Genomic DNA, 22,350 nt, shown 5'->3' with positions numbered 1-22,350 from the left:
CCAGTCGCCAGCGACCATGGCCCCAGGAAGAAAGGCCTGCACTCTCGGGCTTTCATCACAGTATCCAGAGGAGAGAGAAACACAAGCAAATGGTGACACCATGCCTCCCAGCTTGTCCCTGCATGGCATGGCCTGACTCAATACCTTTCATGCTCTGTGAAGTGGGTACTGGCATTTTTCTCCCTCAAGAAGCCAATGCACAGAGGTTAAATGACTTGGTGACAGTCACACAGCTGGTAAATGGTAGAGCTGGATTTTGAAGCATAAACTGAAAATTCCTCAAGTCCCTGAGCCAAGACTTCCAGCATTCCTCAAACAAGAGCTGGGCTTTGTTTTGTTTTGCAGCGGGAGTGTGAGATTTAGGGCCAGCCACCTCTGATTCTAGGGGTACTGGCCAGGGTACTCCCCAGCCCAAGACTTACCACCCAGAACGGGAAGTCCTGGGACAACCTACCCAGGAGACTTCTGATTCCTGGCGCCACCACGAAGCCAGAGGCACCACAGGGCAGAACGCCCCCGCCCCAGGTCCCAAGGGAGAAGGGAGGCCAGGAGCCAATTGTGCTGGGCACCCACAGGACTCTACTCTAGCCATGGAAGGCTTTTTGTCTCCAGGCTGCTTCCCTAGCCTTGCCTTGCTCCCTCCCTCCCTAGGCTGCTCTTGGGGTCACTGCCTGTGTTCCAATCCTAACTTGGAATCAGAGGGGGAAGGTGGAGGGGCTGAGAAACTTGAGAACCAGGCTTTGGGGGACAGGAGTAGGGGTGGAGAGAAGAGAAAGCGGGGAGAGGAGAGGGAGAAGGTTCAGATGCTTCATACTTGGGAGGGAGCCTTGCATGAGCTGTGATCCAGCCTGTGCTTGTGCTGTATGTGCCTGTGTGTGTGTGTGTGTGTGTGTGTGTGTGTGTGTGTGTGTGCGCGTGCGCGCACGTGTGCACGCGAGGGGGGGGGCAGCCTTGAGCCTGGCCAGAGAGGACAGGCCCTACTGCACAATCAAAGCCTCGGACGCAGAAGGAAGAGGCAGAAAGGGACAGAGAGAGGACAGAGGTGCCTGGGGGTGGGGGGAGCAGGAGGCGAGGCCTCACAGGGGAAGCCAGCAGCTGTGGCTGCCCTGAGTATAAATAGCCCAGAGGAGCTGGTCCTCAGGCTTACAGCAGTAGGACTCTCCAGCCACAGTCTGTCTTCACAGGTCCCAGCTACACAGAACATCTGGGCAAGGGCTGGCTGTGGGTGGGTAGCCACCCTGGTACCTCTGACAAGATCACCTCACCACCACTTGTTCTGAGATGCTCTGCCAACCAGCCACGCTGCTAGGTGCCCTCCTCCTGCTGGCCACCATAGCTGCAGCCCAGCAGCGAGGGCCAGCAGCCAGTGGGCGCCGCCAGATTCACCGGGTCCAGCACGGCCAGTGCAGCTACACCTTTGTGCTGCCTGAGTCTGATATCTGCCAGCTGGCGCCTGAGGCACCTGATGCTTTTGGGGGCTCCAACAGCCTCCAGAGGGACTTGCCTGCCTCCAGGCTGCCCCTGGCAGACCTTCGAGCCCAGCGGGCCCAGCGTGTGAGGCAGCTGGAGAAGATACTAGAGAATAACACTCAGTGGCTATTGAAGGTACAGCTGGGGTTATGTGATGGGCTGGTGGGTGGCTAGGGGCCTGGCCTATCATCAGGTGGGGCATCAGCCAAGAGATGTCCATCCCAAGACAGAGGGGCTGGGGTTCTATGTTGCACAGAGCTTCTGGGATGTGGGGTCCAGAGAGAGCCTGGGATGACAATGCCTATCAGGCCTCATGTGTAAAACTGAGCACATGGGCCAGGAAGCCAGGCTTCTCACTGATGTTCATTCATTCATCTAAGAGGAATTTGCTGAACGCTGACCATGAGTCAGGACCTTTCTAAGTGTCGGGCATTCTCACAGGAACAGTACAATACATTCTTATCTAATGGGCTGGGGAAAGAGCAAGAAAAAGTTGTCTGCTGTGGGACAGTAACACATTATAGAGGCAGAGGCAGGAAGAAGGCACAGCTGGCTTTTCCAGGTCAGATCCTTGGAAAATTCCCGAGGAAGTGAAGAGAGCAATGGGTACCCAGAGGGCATCCCAACAGAGGTTTACGTAGAAGACAATGGGGAGGCCAGGTGTGAGGTCTCTATGGATACTGCAAGCTCCATACATGAGTGTCCGGAGGCCTTACAGGATGGCTATCTGACTCTGATTTATCGTGAGGCTACCTGATGAACTGGAAGTCAGGTGGCCAAACAAAAAGGTAAATACACCGCTGCAGTTTGGGCCCAGCGCCAGGACCAGAGGGGACCAGCAAATGCTGAACACAGTTTATGCTTAGGTCAGCACTGGGTATAGAGTGCAAGCTTGAAGAAGGCAAGCTGGGCTGTGAACATGTGGGCACCTGTCCTATGGGACCAGGATGTGACCAACCAGAGTCACCCACCAAGAAAAGAGAAGGAGCCCTACAGTCACGTGGGGGAGGGACTGAAGCAATCCATGGAGGTTTAAAACAAGGTAGACAGCAGACATGCCTAGCAGACATAGCCCATGTGGAACAGTGGCCATCCGGAATGCCTTTCTCACCCTGTGGTTTCCAAACTGTTGGGTTATTATTATCGTTATTTTCATTATTATCATTATTATTATTATTATTATTCCATTTATTAACTTTTTATCTATGTGTACATGTGTGTTGGCATACACATGCCACATTTGTGGAGGTCAAGGGACAGCTCGGGGTGTCACTTCTCTCCTTCACCATTTGGGTCCCAGAGTTCAAACTTCTGTTATCAGGCACATCTGAAAGTACCTTTATCTGCAGAGCCATCTTGTCAGACCCTGAACGTCTTAAATCATACACTCAGTTTAGGAAAGGTTTGCTCTCCCATAGAACACGCACATTTGGTATTTACACTCACGAGCCCATATTAATATAACACACCCCTGGATGATCTCCCTGTATTGAGCAGGCTATATCACATGTATCGAAGCCCTGTCCCCATATGCCGTTACACCCCCACTCCCGCCGTACACGCAGCCTCCTGTCCCTGCTGCATCCCAGCTGCTGGCCCTTGCCTTCTGCCCCTCGGCGCTTCCAGTCCACCCCCATCCTGTGCCCATGCCCCCATGGAAGGTCTGCTCCGCTTCCCACACAGACTGCTCCAAGCTTCACGGAGCTTGGATCTGTGGTCAGCTGTCCCCAAGTTCTATGAAATGTCTGAGCCAAGCCTTCCTCTCTAACCTTCCCCTTTCTTCTCAATCCACCTCTCACCAGATGTGTTCCCCGCTATAATAAACAGCTTCTACTAAACTGTGGGGATTGACCCATGCCTCCCAGTCCCTGGACCTTCCTCGGGCTCAGGGAGAATAGGGCCCCTCAACCTACTCATCTCCCCCACCCATGTCCCAGGGACTTTTCTTCTCCCTGCTGGTCTACTCCTCGGCATTTAACCATCCCCAAGCATTCCCTCAATCTCAAGAAGATGGAGGTGTTGGGAGCAGCAGCAACTATAGCCCCTACTCTGCCTTCTCCTCTTCTTCCTCAGGCTGCCTCCCAGGTCCCAAATCCTATGACCACCACTCAGCTCATCTTCCTAGACCTCGGGACAATGTTGGCATCATCTCCTTGGGTCTGCCCAGGAGTGCTCTTCCTGCACCCACTCCATTCCTCTCAGCCACATCTGTACCAGCTGTTGGCTCATTGTGCTCACTCACTCAGGACACTGCCTTTACATCCTGCTAGCTCCCTACCCAAGTCCCGCCCTCTTGTCTCTTGAGTCCCCTAGTACTGGTGTCTGGAAAACAGCTGAGTCAGTAGAAGAATTTGATTTGATGATCTTTAATAACAGCCACATGGCCCAGGTACAGGATCCTACCTGGGTGTTACCCACCTGGACTGATAACCCAGGAAGTCCTGTGGGGCTGAGGAATGATGGGAGTCCTCCAGCCTAGCCTCACATTGGTGGGTCAGGAGGCACTGATTAGTCATGTGGTTGTGGGTGAGCAAGCCTGTTTCCTCATCTCACAGTAGGTCAGGTGGTGCTGGGGACTTTGTGAGACTCTCAGGCACCCCCTTTGCTGTGTCTCAGTGGCATGAACCACACCAGCATGGTGCCGCTCACCAGGCTCAGTGGCAATGGGCTGACGGGTGTGTAACCCCTCAGCACAGTCCATTCCTGAGTCACCCCAACTCTGAGCTCAGCCACGGCCCCTCTTATTCACATGGAGCAAGGAAAGGGCAGTGAGATATCCCTTGGGGCATACCCACCCATGCTGTATTCGCAACAGGTTCCCAACCTGGGCAAGTCTCTGGTGGGCCGTCTTGCCATCTTCTGGGAAAGGGGCCTCTTGGATTGAGCATATCCTCTCACACCCCTCAGCATTCATGCCTGGTGGTCCAGAGCCTGTAGAGCCGCTACACACAGACCCATGGGCCTACTCATACCTAGAAGTCACTTGGCTTTAGGGAAGAACTCTGACCCTGATGCTTCAGTCTATCCTTCCCTTCATGATTGAGAGAAGAGGTCTTGCCTCCCTAAGCCTCACTGTGTAATAACACTGTCCTCCTCCAGGAAGCTTTAGCCAGACAGTGCCCAGGCCATGGTCTGCACACTGGGTCCTCGGTGAGGCCAGGTTGTTTGCTCTAGGTGAGACCTGAAGGTTGAGGTCTTTCACTGCCTGCAATTGAGATGTGTACCCCTGGCCCCTCTGCACACACACACACACACACACACACACACACACACACACACACACTGTCCCCCTTGAGCCTACTTCTCATCCAGGCAGGGATCTTGTGCCTTCTGCGACTGCAGCTGGAACTCTCTTTAGGCTCCTGTCCCTAACTGGCATGCCTCAGAGGCACTGAAACTCAAATTCTCCTCTTTGGCTTTTGTTGTTGTTGTTGTTTGTTTGTTTGTTTGTTTGAAAACATTCCCTGATTACATCTTCACAAAGCTCTCCAGGCCAAGGTCCTTCTCTTAAAGCTGCAGGGGAGCCCTCCCTATTGTGAGCTCCAGCAGCCAGCACCTGCCTGCCTGCCTTTAGCTCCCTGCCTGGTCCTGTAGTTTACCTGTGTCTTCTCCTGACTGCGGAAGCTGGGTGCTGGAGGGCGCCTGTACCTCCCTGCTAGGGTCCTACCACCCACACTCATGTTAGCCCCAGCCTCATTTTCCTCCTCTTACTCTTCCTCCTGCACCTCTCCTTTGCTTTTCTTTACCCTACTCACCCCTCCCCTCGCTCCCCCTCCTCTCTCCTCCTAGAAGTTCTGCTCAGTCACTCATGGCCCACAGTGCTTTCTGTGGGTTGTACATCAGTGCCCAGCCTCCACCTGGATGAACCCCTGTGGCCAGGAGGGATGGGGGGGCAGGTGTGACGTGTATGAAAGGAATTCCTGCTGGGTAGTGTTGTTCAGTGGTTAGCTACAGACCTTCCAGGGTGACCAGGGACCTTTACTTGGGACAGCCGCTACGAGGCAAAACAACAAAGGCAGAACAACTCCTCACCTGAGACCTGGAGGGTGAATGTGCAGCCACAGCTGCTGCCCCATAGATGGACCTCCAGTTCCTTACTTGTCGCAGGCAGTGACTGGTCTTGTGTCCCCACCTCTCTCTATGAGTGAGGAACACCCAGTCTAGACCCCAATGCTGGGCCCTCGTCTATGTCCACTGCCTGAGAGCAGGGTATCTTCTGAGTCTCTAGGGACACACAGGAAGAGCAGACACCACCCAGCAAGGTCGGGCCCTGTGCATCCTTACCCACTCTGTGTAACTGCTACCTTAGGGTTCCGGGGCCTGCCCACTGCTCCGTGCTCTGACTCTGTCCCCCTGTCTCCATCTTTCTTTCTGTCTCTGTGTTTCATCTTGTGTCTGTTTCTCTTTTTCTCTTTGTTTCTGTCTCTGTCTGTCTGTCTGTCTGTCTGTCCGTCTCTCCATGCCTCCACCCTTCCCTCCCTCCTGTCTCTCTCTCTCTCTCTTGTGCTTCTCTCTCCTCCCTGTTTCTTCCTGTGTCCTTCAGGAGCTCTTCCAAAGTCCCTAAGCCACCTTTCCTGCCTCTACCTCTTTGGGTGTCCAATTTGGAAACCTTGGACCCAGGACCCCAAGGCCAACGCCCATCCTCAGCCAAGTTTCTTGGCTCAGGTCCCTTTGCCCCTTCTGTCCACAGCCACCGGGGTGTGGGGGCAGTCAGGCTTCACTGATGCACAGGCTCCTGGCAGTAGACAGATTAGCTGGGTGCCTCAGCCCAGTGGCCTGGCCTGCAGGCCAAGGGTCAGGAGGGCATTCAGCAGGAGCCTAGTGTGGGGTCCTGGCCCCACCCAAGACCCTCCCAGGCTGACAGGAGCTCCCAGCAGCCCTGGCCTCCCTTGTCTGCCTGTAAATTCTTGGCATTTTCAGCCTTCGGTTATGCAAACAAGAAATAAATCTCAGTTGCCACAAGAAATAAATCTTGGTTGCCGAATGAAATAGCTTGGGGTTGATTTCCTAACCTCTTCACTGGCTTTCTGGGCAGTCAACACGGGGGATGGGGTGGAACAAATGGCCTATGCTTCTCAGAGGAACGGGATGAGTTTTTCCAAGAAGGGCTAAAACACAGCTGCTCCAGGAGTCCTGGCCTGGGATGAGCAATTTGGCTGATATTCAACTGAAGGCAGCAACGGTGGCTGCCTAAGTCCCATCCTGCCCCAGAGGGACAGGTTTATTTGTTCATGTGGGCCAGGGCCAAGAGTGTCTAGCTCTCTCTCTCCTCCAGACCCTAGAGTTCTCGGGCTGGGATGCATATCCACCTGATCTCCTGAGAGCAGGAGCAAGCCCCAGACATGTTCATGAGCTGTCCTCAACCTCAACCATTTTCAATGACTTCAACTTCAGAGTGGCCCTGGAATGTGTCTGCGTTGACCTTAAGGACTACACAGAGCCTGGAGCAGCTGACGTTGTGTCGAGGAACACGTCTTAAGGATGCATTGGCTAGCTGTGGGATCCTGGGGAAAATCATCTATATGGTTGGCTTCTCTAGGAAGCAGAAGTCAACATACTCCCTGGCTCCTAGGGTAACCAAAGGATAAGGACAGGGGAAATTAAGGCTGACATTTCCTGGGCACTTGGTGTGTACCACACATTTGGTTTGTGTGCTCTATGTAGAACTTAGCATCTCATTCTCACAGTGGCCCTAGGAGGTGACATTGTTAGTGATGAGGAAAGAGGCACCAGCAGATGGGGTGACCTCCCAAGATCACATGGTAGGGAATGTAAGGTCAGGTGAGAGCTTGAAGTACCGAGTGAGGCCCATCTCATCATGGAGGCTTGAAATCCAAGGAGTGCAGAACCCCTGCGTGGGGTCCCAACTGTGACACTCCATCCTTGCCTGGGCTACAGGGTGACTTCTGAATCCCAGCTGCACGCTTGCCACTTACCTTTGTAATAGTGTGGCCTCTCTGGTTCTGTTTTCTATTGCAGGAGGCAGGGGGCGCAAAAGTGTGAAGATCAAAAAGATTGATCCACAGGTGGGGCATGTATCCCAGGAAACATCACTGTGGAACCTGGAGAAGGCAGGGAATTGACATTGGAGGCAGGTACACAGGTCAGCTCAGGTCTCTCCACTTACACAGAACCTTTTTGTAAAAAAAAAAAAAAAAAAACTCCCTGAGCCTTGGTTTTCCCATCTATGAAGTGAGGATTATAATAAATTCCTGCAGTAAAGACAAAGTAAACCCTGAAAATACCTGGCATGGTGTCGGGATAAGGTGATACCTGTAGACTCTTGAAGTTGAAAGCATAGCCACCTCCCTCAGGAAGTTAAGCCAGCAGAGCCTGTGGACCACTGCTTCTGACCCTAGCCCAGCATCTGATGGTCTGTAGCACACAGCAGGACCACCATGCAGGGGTGCATGAGGGGAGATCATTTCTGAGCAGCTGTGGGCACCTCCCTCAGGAGATTCCACAGAGGTATGGCTCCATCTCAGAGGAGAGAGGGGCCAGCAGTGTCCACCAGCCTGGCATAGTCTGCTCATTGCCAGCATTCTTGTCCATTTGCTCAGCTTGATAAAAGACCCATAGAGCCTTCCTGGTCCTCCTCATCAGTTCCTGCTGGGTTTCCTGCCCTTCCTTTGGGCACTTTAACTGTTTGCTGAGATGGTTCAAGTATCTAAAAAGACAGGGAGAGAAAGCATCCAGCTAAAAGGGCAAAGCCTCACCAAGGCCATCATGCTCCTGCCTCTGTCCCCTCTCACAGCCTAAAAAGCTATCCTGAATCTTGTGCTTGCATTCATACCCTCTTCCTGTCTTCTCCAAGCAGGAAATGCAAGCTGTTGGGCCCAAACTGTGCCCTTGAGCTGTACATCCTCTGTCACATATGGTCACATCAACCTCCTTTATGACCCTGTACCTGACCCCACTCTCATCTCCAAGGCCTGCCTCGGCTGCTAATGATTCGGGTCAGGCCAAGCCTGCAGAAACAGTTCTGCCGTCCTATTAAAAGCCTCATTTACTGGCTTCTGACAATGTTTAGCCTCCCCCACCTCAAGTTTACTCATTAGCCAAGTAGGGACGGTCATACTTTCCCTCTGGGATGCTGGGGACCAGGTTAGAGAAGGGCTGGGCAGGGAGGAAGGAGGGTGCTGGATGCACCTCTCTGCATCACAGCACAGGTGACATCACAAGATCATTAAAGGAAGACACACTATAGGAAAGGAGACAGCATGCTCAAATGCGGATACTTAAGGTCTCGCTCAAGTGCCTCAGCAGAAATCATGTTTTCTGATTTGATGGCTGTAGAGTTACATCTCAAAAGGTTGCTAAGAAACTTTTCTTTTTCCTTCTTTTTAAATAAGTGGGGTTACAGGGTAGTTCTAGGGGTTCTTCGGATGGGAAACAATCTCATAAGATAAAACCATGGGTCACAGAGGTTGAAAGGGGCTTAAGACATTCCTTTGACTATAAATGGCATTTCTTGTGAGATTCCTAACAAATTGCAGGTTTACAGTGGGGAAAGGAGCAAGGTCTTATGTGCTTAGGCCGTAAGCATGACTCATCGCTATTTTGACATTCTTATTTGAAAACATCATGCTATCAGGAGAATGCTGTCTGTGTGTTGGCAGCCTTCGCAGTCCATGTTCATTGTGCTGGAAGTGTTGGCTCTCAGGAAAGGTGGGAGGTGAAAGCTTTGACCGGATTCCAGAGTGAAGTGCTTCTCTTTCTCTGTACCACCCGGCGGCTCTAGCCCAGGGGCTTTGCAGAGCATGGCCTGATAGAGCATTCCTATAATTCAGTCATTCCCCTTGGGAAGGGAGTTCTGAGTGAGTTCAAAGCAGAGGGTGTAAACAGGCTCAGCTATGTGGATAGCCACTGGGACCTCTCTCACAGTGGCCACAGCAAGAGGAATTGCAGCTGGAGAGGGATGGAGGGCTTGCTGTCCACACTGTTCCTTCTGGAAGTTTGAACCATGTGTTTATATCTCTCTGCCTTCGGAAAAAGTTAAAATTGTAGCCTAATGTGGAGCACATCTGTAATCCTAGTACTTGGGAGGTAGGGACACGAGGAATTGGGTGCTCAAGACCAGCCTGAGCTACATGAGACCCTGACTTTAAAAACATATATATTTAAGAGTTAAAATTAGAGACTTAGAGACATGGAAACTGAAACACACACACACACACACACACACACACACACACACACACACACACACACATCCAGAGGTGGGGAAGGAGGGAGCCCCTGAAACTCTGTCCCTCTTGTCTGGATTCTCAAAGGTCTGGACCGTACCTGGCCATTAGCTCCAGAGTACAGGTCCTGCTATAGTTTCTGGTTGCATGTAGCATGCAGAGATTGAGGGAGTGCACCAGTAGCCAAGTGCTTACCTCCTATTACACAGCGCTGGGTTCTCCTCCATCCCAAGCACTAAAAAAAGGGGGAGGGGATTGAATGAGTAGGGTTGGAAGGATACTACTAAATGGGCTATAAAGTGCTTTGTTGTCCAGACTTGAGAAACCACATTTAAATGATGCACATGGAGGTGAGGAAGGAATGGAGGGAGGGAGGGAGAGATGGAGAAAGTCAGGGAGAGAGGAAAAGTACCTGAGAAGAAATATCTGAGTTGACCCGTTGCCTTGTGAGTTCTTTAAAACAGATCTCTGTCTGGCACAGCCAAATCCTGTTTCTCTATTCATCCTTGGATTACCTGGATCTAGTAGCAGAGCTACTTACTCCATTCTGTACACAACGTCCACAGGCACACAATGATCTAGTGAGAAACTCACATCCCTTCTGTCACTGGGAGCTGGGGGCACACCTACATTGTAATGCCCACAGATACTAGACATGTGAGTATATGTCATTTCTGCTGGTGACAGAGCACTATACACAGGGACCACTACTCTGGTCATTCCTGGCCTATTTCCATCCACATAGGAAAAGTTCACTTTAGCAAGAGATTATTAGAGGGAAAAAAGATCATTGTTTTAAACCAAGTCTACAGATTCCCTGAATTCTACCAAGAGATCTTTTGGGGGACCCAGGGACATCAGTGAAGGATAGGTAGTAGAGGGCCTGGGGAGATGACTCAGCAGATAAAAGTGCATATTACCCTCCAAAAGGACCTCAGTTCAAGCGCAAGAACCCACATCGTGTAGCTCACAACTGCCTGGAATTCCAGCTCACAGGGATCTGAGAGAGGGGGGGGGAAGGGAAAATAAGGGAGGGAGGGAGGAAAGGAGAAAGAGTAAGATCCTTGAGGAATAAATGAATGCCTAGTGATGTCAGGCATGGTGCTGCACCCTATGGTCCCAGTACTCAGGAGGCAGAAGCAGAAGGATCACACATTTGAGGCCAGCCTGAGCGGCATAGTGAGACTCTGTCTCAAAGAAACAGAAGAATATCTGGCATATATGCTAGTTGCTAAATACATTAATTATACCTGTATTCGTCCTCATTATACTTTTAACATGTATTTATTTTAGTGTGTGTGTGCAAGGATGCAATCATGAGCGCACACACATACGGGTGGAGGTCAGAGGGTAACTTTCAGGAGGTGGTTCTCTTCTACTGTGTGGGCTCCTGGGATCACGGTCAGGTCATCAGGCTTGGCTGTGAGCTCCTTTACTCACTGAGCCGTCTTTCTGGCCCTTCATTGTACTTTTAAAATACAAACACATTTGAGCTGTGTAATACAAGTAGAAGATGCTGTTTCCCCATTGCCACTCTGGCTAACAGCTTGCCATCCTTGTCCTCCATCTGTGCACACACAGAATGTATCACCAGCATCTTCCTTCCACAAGAGTAAGGTCATACATACTATGACAGGAATGGATCTCCACCCAGACAGGAATGAGTCCATACTGTTGATGGCGCTTTGATCATGGCTTTGCTCACGCACATGCATCTGGAACACCTCTATAAACCGGCAGTGACAAGGCTCAGTCATACTGCCAACCAGTGTGGCCATGAGGTAACCTGTAACACACATATTGGAGTTTGTCACCTGCTGGTTATATAACCACACTGGGCTGTTTTCCAGTCATCCTAACAATGCTTCCAGAAACCCTGAGGGTAGCAGCTGTGATTAACGATATTTCAATGAAGAGTCTTAAGTAGGTGAAGACACTTGTCCGAGGCCACTAAGCCATAGGCTGAGGGTGGCCACCACTGATCCAAGACATGACCCCGCTCCCTACTAACAGTAAACAGTTGCTTTTCTGAACCCTGAGTCTCATGCCCATTTCCCCCAGAAAGACGCATGGAGTATAATGCTGTTGCCAGTCAAATCCCACACACCATCCCATCTACTCCGGAGCCTTCATCCTTGCTGCCCCTGCCCCTGACACCCCCTCCCTCCTAGCTTTCCTCCAACTGTTGGGATCTCATCCTCCCAGCCCAGATGATCCTGGCTGCTTGCCTTGCGTGTTCATCCTGCCTGGTCTTGTTCATGGTGTGTATCTCTACTGCAGACTAACTCATTTGTCTAGTAGGAGCCCTGGAACCAGAACACTTGTCAATTTTGCTCATCCCTGACTCCCTGTACCAAGGACAGGGCTGGTACATAACAAGGGTTCTACAAATACTCCAAATGGGTGGGTGGGTGCCAGAAACTCGAGGTCTCACCTTGGTTTAAGAAAACAGTTCAAATTATAATACGTATTTATCTGGGGTTTTGTTTTGTTTTAGAACCTATTGTTGGTGGGTTTCTTTTTTATTGAGGCATAATCCGCATGTAGGAAAATCCATGTACTGCCAGCATCCCTAAAAGTTCCTGTGTCCCTTTGCAGTCACACACTCCCACTCAAGGCCTAGTGAATGTAGATTATGACTTGCTAAAGTGTCCCATTGGTGGAATCCACATTTGCAGACACTGAGTCTGTGTTTTTCACTGTGGCTGGGCACACTAAGGACTCATTTGTTCCCTCTCTTGGTGGAGTGGAGCCCACAGGGTGACTGGAGCTCAGCCATTCAGCTCTTTGCCAATTAAGATCCATTTATATAGATAACACAGCAATAAAACAGGCTCGCTTGGACCTGCTGCTCAGCCACCGAAGCCACACACCCGAGTCTGTGTGAAGGACCCTTCCTTTCTTCCTTAGTCTCTGCCCTTTCCACATGCCCTCTTCCCAAAAGAGAATTGTACTTACTGAACCCATAGAACAAAATTGGAAAGTGGGGTCCAGGAATATGGCGAACGCTTGCAGGGCCCACGAACTGGAAAAGCAGAACTGGAGCTTGAAGGTCAAGGAGTAGCGCAAGCTGGGGACAGGGAATGCCGATGGCTCAGGTGTGAGAATATGCCGCTCCGAGGTGCTAGGAAAGGTGCTAGTGGTCTAATCCCTAAGAGGAGCGATGCCTGGATAATAGCAGAGCCCTGCCTGGGTCAGGTTCTCGAGGATTCCTTTCCACACCCATGGCTGAAGCCTCAGCCGACTGTCTGTCTAGGCTGGTGTTGGTATCCAGAACCCCAGCCTGGCTGAACCAGGCCATCTGGCTGGGATTGTCTGCCGAGGGTCCAGGCCAGTGGGTGGGCTAGTAGATTGGATAACAGGATCCAGCTGTGAATGGCTTCTGCCCCGCCCAGCTACTTACAGTCACACGTCCACTGGGGAAAATTAGTGAGGCTGCTTTTAGGGAGCCCTAATCAAGCAAAAGGACCCTAAGTCCTCAGCCAGGCTCTATAGACACGAGGAAGGTCTCATCAAACCTGGAGTTTCCTATATGTGGAACCTACCATGGGTAAGAGAAACAACTTTGGCCCTGAAGTGTGGAGAGGTATCTAGAAAATTCTCTATGCAGAAGTGAGCTTGCTGCTGACTGCCTAAGTAAAAGCTCAGGGTTCTGGGGTTTTCATCTTACCCAGGTTCCAGAAACTCATGCTGGACAGAAGACTCTAAGGGCAGACCTGGTGGTGCTCTGTGCACCCTAGGCACTCGTGGGTCCCAGCCAGCCACTCAGAGTGTCCCTGGGGAGCTGAAGGAGGAGGCAAACAGACTAGAAGTTCTTACTGGGATCTCAGCAGACAGACTTAATAGCAGGATGTGTGGAGTGAACCGAAAAGAAGTCAATATAAAGGTCTGGCTTTGGGGCTTCAGGATTGGGTGGGGCCATTCACTGACATGAACAAAATGAGAGCCCCCTAAGAGCCCCAGGGAAATGGAGAGGCAGGATTCAGAGGCCTGTGTTGGCTGCTGGAAAAGCTAGTGGTTTGGTTGTTCGTTTTCCTATTTCTCTCTCTACTCACTTGTTTTTGAGACGGGGTCTTAAGGTAGCCCAGGCTGGCCTTAAATTCGCTAGGTAGCCAAGGATAGCCTTAAATTACACATCTTCTTTTCCACCTCCAAGTGCTGGAATTATAGGGGTGCTTCACCATATCCAATCTTAGAGATGCTTGTTGGAAACTATGTAGATATAGAGAGGTGTCCAAGAAGAATTCCTCATAGGAAACTGTAAGCCATGAGCTATGTAAGTCCCAGGAGAGGAGTGGCTGAAGCACACAGGTAACTCCCCAGGGTGTTTGGAGCACTGAGCCCTTCAGTTTCTAGCACCAGAGAAAGCCTATGGATTTTCTTGGAAACAAATATGATCAACTAGGAACAGTGGTACATACCCATGACCCCAGCACTCAGGAGGCTAAAGCATGAGGATTGTTGTAAGCTCAAGACTAGTCTCCCAAGTGCTGAGCTATAGAGCAGGACCCTGTTTCAAAAAGCCACACAAACACACACAAAAGAAAAGCTAAAGTCAAGGCCCTCAGAAGAGCACCTACTAATACTGTAGCTATAACCCAACATCAAAGACCAAATTGACAGTGAAGTTGTTGCCTCATCCAGTGATGGGTTGGTAACTCCTATAATTGCATCATCACACTGACTGAGAGGGGAAGAAAGGTTCTGTAGATTTCGGGCTAAGGGTGTAAGCATTCAGAATTTCTCTTTGTCATGTAGTCACAGGCCTGCTGGACCAGCACTTCTTTGTGGCCTGAGCTAAAGTTGATGGAAATGCCAACACAAATCCATGTCCAATGTCATCTTGTACTCACTCAATGTCATGGATTTCTGAAATCTCTTCACGGACCTTCTGATCCCCTATTAAGGACCTGGCTTAGAGAAAGAAGGGATAAGAAGGCAAAGAGACCAAGACTGGACCAGGAGAGGGAGGATTCAGCAGTGCCAGTTTGTAAAAGGAGGGTGTATTTGGGTGTGTCTATGTTCAGCAGCCATACTGTTGACAACTCCAGTATGAAATAAGGGGTCAAGGAGATCATCGCAAGGTGAAGTAAAGGATCATGGACTAGTAATACAACCCAACCGATAGAGCCCTGGCCACTCAAACATGAGGGCCTGAGTTTGAATCTCCAGAAACCATGGAAAACAAGATGCAGGTAGCACATATCTGTAATCCCAGCCCTCCTGCATGATGGGAGACTGAGACAGGAGAATTCCCCTCAGAAGCTCTCAGGCCAGTTAATCAGCAGGGATGAATAAGAGACCCTGTTTCAAACAAGATAGAAGGTAAAGACCAACACTCTGAGATAGAGAGGTTAGGAGGCAGTTGGAGGGGTTGGGGGGTCCTAGGTTTTAGATGGATCTGTGAGCACGTATCTTCCCTGCGCTGCAAGATAGGTTAGGACCAGTGATGATGCAGAGGAAGAAGGAAGATGAGGGCAGAGGCCAGCTGCTCCACCCATCTCTTTGTATGCTCCTCCTAAGATCTCAGTTTTAGCTGGAAGTTTATTAAAGCACACACAGCTGCCTTCCCCTTGGTTCCACATCCAGCAGCATTGGATCAGGTCTGGTCTGGAAACCCGTGTTTCTAACCAGCTCCCAGGTGAGACTGATCCATGGGTCGCACTCTGGGCATTTCCAGAGCTGTCCCTATGCTCCACTGAGACTTGGCACTGGAGCATACAACTTCCAAAGCGCTCATGGCAGGAAGAGATGAGATGGACAGAGGAGGGAAAAGAAGGAAGAATCATCCCGAATGAGCCAGAACCCCAGTCAAAATCCCCACCCCCTCCCTGGGAGCCCTGACCTTCCAAGGCCCCTTTGAATGGACCCGATGGATCCTAAGGAAGTCTGAGTTCTGGCCTGAGAGACAGAGGGACCCGGGCAGTGTGTGCAGCCAGGAGCAGTGAAGGAGTGGCTGGGCCTGAGGACTCACTGTTCACTTCTCCAACTTCATCTTGGCTTCTCAGCAAACCAGCGCCATGACCTCTCAGAAGGCATTATAGCCCTGCCAAAGAAAAGAAGCCAGCTCAAGGCATACAGGGCCCTTGGATGCTGTGAGTTCTGCCCTATTTGGCAGACAGTAGTGCTAAAAGAAAGTTCAGTTTGGCAAATGGACCTGGAAACCTGTACAAGGGAAAGATGTGAGCCCACCCCACCACAGGCTGGCTCCCCCCCCCCCCCGGGGAGCTGGGAGAAAGGCGGGGCATGCAGGCTGTACTCTGATCCTCGCTGTACCCCCTTTCCTATAATTTCCTTGGACACAATTATTGAGTACCCACTGTATACCTGGTGGTGTATTAGATTTGGAGATGAAATATTGAGCAAGATTGTATCCCTGGCTTCCTGTGATTGACATTCTGGAGGGTGAGAGAGATAAAAAGAGATGCTTGTCATGAAGCTAAGGAATGATGTGTGCTACATCAATGAAATGGCATGAAGGAGTGAGCCCATGTGAGTGGAGAGAGGGTTCTGGAGAGAGTTCAGGGGGAGTAGCCGTGCAAAGGCCCTAAGGTGGGTGCATGGCTGTGTAGGAGGGATGAGTGGAGGTGTGGCCTCTGGAGTAGAATGAGATCAAAGGAAGGATGGAGGGACGGGCTGGCTATGGGGGAAGAGCATATCAAGATTTTTAGTGTTTCCTGTTAAATGAGAACCTTGGACAAAGGAGGAATGTGGCTGGCCTTGTTTCAATAGGACCCTTTTGTCTGCCCAGTGGGGGACAGTTTGTAACTGTGGGGGGGGGTCACCTAGGAGAGGGGAATAGCAGCCTGACATGGCACAGTCTCAGCCAGGTGTCTACCCCTAGCTGCCACTCTAGGCTCTGCCATGGAGGTTTGTGGGAGGGAGTGACGGGAGGCTCCTCCTGGCCCCTGCCCTGTCACTGCAGCCCTGTCTTCCTGCAGCTGGAGCAGTCCATCCGGAGGAACTTGAGGTCAAACTTGGCGCAGGCCCAGCAGCACACAGTTCAGAACCAGACAAGCGCAGCTCAGACCCACAAGCTGACTGCTGTGGAGGCACAGGTAACAGGAGATTCACCAGATGGCCAGGCTGTTTCTCGGGCTTCCTGTCTCTGCCTGTCCCAGCCTGCAGACCCCTGGTCTCCTCTCTCTGATGACACATTCACATAACCAGCCATCTCCCTCTAGACTGCCGCACTGGGTCTGACTCCTCTGGGAAAGGTCACGGGCAAGACTGTGAAGGGCACTGGGGAAAGGCAACATTGGCAAAGCCCCTGCCACAGGGGTTGCAGCACACCGGGAAAAGCTGGACGTTAAAGACCTTGTGATGTCAACAGGCCAAGTGGGGAGCAAGGGAGGGGGAAGAGAGAAGTAGCAACTGTTTGCTGAAGCCCTCCTGTGTGCCAGACACCATAGGAGACCCTGGTTCCAGCTTAGAGCAGTAAGCAAGACAGCCAAACATCTGGAAAGCAGGATACACAACTCCTGTATGTTACTCAGTGGTCATGCCAGGGAACCATCGTGGTACAAAGAGAAAGAGAGGTGTGCTGGGTGCATGGATAGAAGTCCAGACAGCAAGGTCAGAAGGATGCTGGGATGCAGTGCTGTTAGGATGTGAGCCAAGTTGCTAGGAAGAACGCACCAGACAGGGAGAACAGATGCATAAAAGCTCTGAGGCAGAGCCTGCTGCCTACTCCAGGGACATGGAGGAGAGCAATGTCCTGGGAGACGGAGCAGGGAAGCGGTAGAGGGAAATTGAGTCACAGGCCCAGTGAGGATGAACTGTTCAGAGAAGGATTCTGAGCAAAGGGCCCACGGCATGAAAGACTACCTCAGGCTGCTTTGTAGGAAAAGATGAGAGGGATAAGGCTAGAGCAGGGAGCCCTGTGAGGCCCGTGCAGGACACTGGATAAGAAACAGCAGACAGTGAGCTGGCTGGCTTTCTGTTGTTAGGATAAAGGCCAGGACTAAAAGCAACCTATGGAGAAGGGCTAATTTAACTTACACTTCCAGATAACAGTCTATCACTGAGGGAAATCAAGGCAGGAACAGAGGCAGGAACCATGGAAGAAGGCTGCATGCTGGCTTGCTCTCCATGGCTTGCCCAGTTTGCTTTCTTATACAACTCAGGACCACCTTCCCAGGAGTAGCATCATTCATAGGGCTGGGCCCTCCCACATCAATCAACAATCAAGAAAATGCCACACAGACATAGCCACAGGCCAATCTGATAGAAGCAGTCTCATAACTGGAACTCCTATCATAACTCTGGGCTGTCAAGTTGACAGCTCAAGAGCTAGGAGATCTGATGTGGTCTTGGAAGGAAGGGAAGTGGTTAGGGGCCATTTGAAAGATGAGGCTGATGGATTGACTGCGTGTGGAGTCAAGGATATGCGTCTGGAGCTCAAACACCTACAAGATTGTCACTGGTGTGCAATAGCAGTAATGAGGAAGGGCAAATCAGAAACCAGAATAGTCAGGTAGGGCCTGTGAATAGTAGTAAGCTAGTAGCTATGGAAACTAATAGCTCAGGACTCTGCAATGGGTTGGTAAGCTTCAAGAGTGGACAGCCCTTAGACTTATATAGCTCATGCCCCCACAAACCTCCTGCTTGTTGGGATAGGTCCTAAACCAGACATCACGCATGAAGCTCCAGATGCTGGAGAACTCACTGTCCACCAACAAGCTGGAGAGACAGATGCTGATGCAGAGTCATGAGCTGCAGCGGCTGCAGAGTCGCAACAGGTGAGCAGGGGCAGAGCTAGAGTTGGGGGGAGAAGCTGGAGCTGGCCAGGGTCGGGATGGAACTGGGGCCTGGATTTGCACTGGGGTGAAGGACCACCCCTGTGGGATGGAATTAGGACTAGGGACAGAGCTGGGTGGAGGTTAGGGCTAGATACGGGTCAGGACTAGGCTTGGAATCCAAACAAGCATTGGTGATGCTAGGGCTGGGCTGAGCCCAAGCAGCAACAGCCCTGGCTCCCAGTATTTGCTATCAACTGAGACTGCGCATTGTCCTTTGATTCTTTTCCTTCCCACTTCACTTATTTTTGTGGTGCTGGCGATGGATCCCAGTTCCTTGCACAAGTCCCTCTGAATCGACAGCCCTCAATCACACACACACACACACACACACACACACACACACACACACACTGTCCTTGTTTGGAGTTTTTGTTGTTGTTGCTTTTGTCAGTTTGTTTTACTTGAGGTGGGTTCTCACTATGTAGTCCAGCTGGCTTCAAACTTACTATCCTCCTGCCTCAGCCTCTGGTACTAGTATCATAGACTTGCACCACCACACCCATCTCTCTCTATTTTAAATTTTCACTGCTTTATTAAGATATAATTTTCACACCTTACATTGTGAACTTTAAACTGGCTCCCTTAACTGTAAGCATGCAAACCTGACTCGATCCATCCACACCCCCTTCCTGGACAAAGCGGTTTCCAGCATCCGTCATTACTGTCAGCCTGGTGCTCTGCACATGTATGCCCTGGAGGTCCCTGAACTTACACAGACAAAAACAGCCTTGGGGTAAAGACAAGGCAGGAAAACCCGACACCCAAGGCTTGGTTCTATAGTTGAATGGTACACACTGGGTTCCTTTCTCCAACTTCCCAAAGTTCCCCAGTGCTATCTCCTAGTCCCAGCCAATGGACATTAATGTCACTTACAGCTTTTTACTAATCTGCCCAGTGGTATGACCAGTGCTCTCATATCTCATCTCCCACAGACAGGAGGAAACTCCTAAAAAGGGAGGGCTGAATGGGAAGCTTCCTTTTCTTAACTGCTTGCTTTTTACACCAGGATATGCCTTGTGCTTACTATGCTAATAGACCCGCATGATACAAAAGTGGCTGAGGCTCAACTCAGAAGTAGAATGCTTGCTTAGTATGGCCCAGGCCCTGGCTTCCACCCCTAGTACTGCAAGTGAGCAAATAAAGAAACACCAGAGTGCAAGCCCAGTCTTGTTGCTCTATCACTCCTATTAGTGTGACTCCACAGCCTCGCTCTACCTTGATCTGAGCTGTTGCGAACACAGACCACACGGCTGTGTGACCGTGAGGCAGACACTGAGCATCTCTGAGCCTCTACCTGGCATGTAGCTGTCATACTCAGGGTGCTCTGTCTCATTCCTCCCGGTCACCCACACTGAGGTCACCCACACTGTAGCATCTTTCCACTCCCTGTCTGGCTGTTCTTGGAACCTCTATACTGCCATGCATTCCTTTCTTCTTCCTCTTTTTTGTCCCCCATCCTCAAGGTTCCGCCAGAGTCTCTGTCATGCCGTGTTAGTCCCACCTCTTCCTAACTCTTTGCCAGTACCTCCACCCCAATCCTCTCTGTGGCTGTAGCACAGTCCTGGGAATCCCAGAACAGAACGGAGCCGCCAGTCCCAGCTGTTGGGCATCTACTATGCATCCCTTTTCACATATGAACAGCATTATGCCCACACTTCCTAGAGCCTGTCTCCTTTGAGGGGCACACAGGTCATAGGCATTGCTTCTGGGCTTTGCTCACGACTGCTCGTCTGCTCGCTTGTTGCTGGTCCCTCCCTGCTGACCTTGCTCCTCTACTCACCTGTGTAACTCCACAGCCTCTCGCTCTTCCTTGGTCTGAGCCACAGTGGACACACTACCAGGCTGTGTGACCCTGCGGCTGAGTCACACAGACTGAGTGTGTCTCTGAGCCTCTGTCCTGTGTGTGTAGCTGGCATACTCAGCCCCAGGGGGGGGGTGAGTGCTGGGGACAGAGACCTTGGGCTTACCCCTATGTGTCCCACCTGGCAGGGCACTGGAGAGCCGGCTGCAGGCTTTGGAAGCACAGCACCAGGCCCAGATGGACAGCCTCCAAGACAAGAGGGAACAACTGCAGAGCCTCCTAGGCCGCCAGACCGGGGCCCTGGCTAACCTGAATCACCATCTGCAGGCCCTCGGCAGCAATTCCAGCTCCCTGAAGCAGCAGCAGCAACAGCTGATGGAGTTAATACAGCGCCTGGTTCGGATTGTAGCCCAGGACCGGCGCCCTGGTGAGCAGGAGGCCGTAAGCAGGGACGGGGTGGAGAGCGGGGGGGGGGGGGGCCTTAGCTGTGCTCCTGTTTCACTCCCGGCCTCAGTTTCCCCATCTGCAGAGATAACAACACAGACAACAGCAGCCTACACTGACTAGTCTGTGTCCCTTCTCCCTTTCTTTTCTCTTTTGTCTTTTGAAACAGACTCTTAACTTACAGCTCTAGCTGGGAACTTGTTGCGTAGACCAGGCTGGCCTCAAGCCCACAGAGATTCACCTGCCTCTGCCTTCCAAGAGTCCGACTAAAACCATGTTCCAGCCATCCTGCTCCTCTTGCTTGGCTTTCTACATGCCTCCCTGGGCCTCAGTTTCCCCATAAAATGGAGAGGTTGGACACAAGGAGTCCCAAGCACAAGTTGCTCCCCTTTATGGCCCTGTTCCTAGGCCTAGGCAGCCATATGGAAGTGGGAAGAGATGTGGCATCCCCAGACTGCCACAGAAAAGAGAAACATGCCTACCTTGCTCCACAGCCCTCTTTGGCATGCCCAGTGCCATCTGCAGCCACTCAGCCAACAAGCATTTATTGGGCACCCACTGTGTGCCAAGCAGGGGCTTGGGTGGCAGGAACTCAGCAACACACAGCTGCCACGGTCCTTATCTCCTGCAAACTTTCCTACCGCTTGGCAGGTCTCAGTGGGAAGGGGGAGGAAACTCTTCTCCATTGAGGGCCCACCTTATGCTAGGTACTCTTAGCTATTCAACTAGTTTCCACAGCTCAGAAGGCTAAGGAGCTAAGCCAGAAGAGGGCACTTCAGCCTAAGGCCAGCAGGGGCACAGGAGAGGCTGGATGGAGTGGGACTTGTCACCTCCCTGCCCTGCCCCAAGATAGGGTTTACCTGTGTAACAGACCTAGCTGTCCTGGAACTCACTTTGTAGAGCAGGCTGGCTTTGAACTCACAGAGATCCCCCTGCCTCTGCCTCCTGAGTGCTGGGATTAAATGCTTGTGCCACGGCTGCCCAATGGGACTTCTTTCAGAAAGCACACGTTAGTATGGAGTGGACACTGGCTTTGTGGGTGAGATGTCAAAGGAAGGCAATTTGCAACCACCTTGGAGGAAGCTGAGCCTTCAGTAAGCATTAAGTGTGTGAGGGGGTTCCAGGCTGATAGGGAATTGGGGCAAAGGAGCCCACCATGACTTCTCCCAAAGTCCAGCAGGCCACGGGAGCCATGAGTAGGAGGGGAAGATACCTTCTAGCCCACAAGACATGCAGTGACCAGAAGCCATTAAGGAGTTATGCACAACCCTGGCAGTGAGACAATCTGAATGAGTCCATGTGTGGGTGTCTCAGACAGGGCCAGGGCCTGGGCTGGTGCCTTTCCCTGCAGGCCCACAGCTCTACTGTTTCCCACTGTGGCTGAATGTCCGTTCCCTGAGCCCAGTGGGAGGCTTGTCAATCACCCATCACTCACTGTCCAAATAACTGTCCACTTGCCTGACTGTCACCAGGAAAAGACTTTGGGAGTTGCTTTTGTCCTCTATATGGATGGAGAACCCATGGGAGGCTGAGCTAAGTGAAGGATGAGGCAGGGCATGCCGAAGCCAATGGGACCTGGGGAGAGAAAAAAAAAAAAAGCCCAACTATCTCAGAGAGTCAGAGTCACAAGGTGAGGACAGGGACACAG

The 22,350-nt window shown here is 51.5% G+C and overlaps 1 protein-coding gene across 1 annotated transcript in view; it reads left to right on the top strand.

Annotated features, from left to right (window-relative positions):
• The first annotated feature begins 1,036 nt into the window (after positions 1-1,036).
• Angpt4 (angiopoietin 4) overlaps positions 1,037-22,350 on the top strand; it is a 33,927-nt gene continuing 12,613 nt past the window's right edge. The window contains exons 1-4 of the mRNA XM_051193729.1: positions 1,037-1,605; positions 16,598-16,714; positions 18,276-18,397; positions 20,447-20,685. Of these exons, the coding sequence (XP_051049686.1) occupies positions 1,282-1,605; positions 16,598-16,714; positions 18,276-18,397; positions 20,447-20,685 (802 nt within the window). The 5' untranslated portion in view covers positions 1,037-1,281. The remainder of the gene's footprint in view (positions 1,606-16,597; positions 16,715-18,275; positions 18,398-20,446; positions 20,686-22,350) is intronic.

This window comes from Phodopus roborovskii, unplaced genomic scaffold (assembly GCF_943737965.1).
Source record: "Phodopus roborovskii unplaced genomic scaffold, PHOROB, whole genome shotgun sequence".
NCBI lineage: Eukaryota > Metazoa > Chordata > Mammalia > Rodentia > Cricetidae > Phodopus > Phodopus roborovskii.
This window is presented reverse-complemented; position numbering and strand designations above follow the sequence as displayed.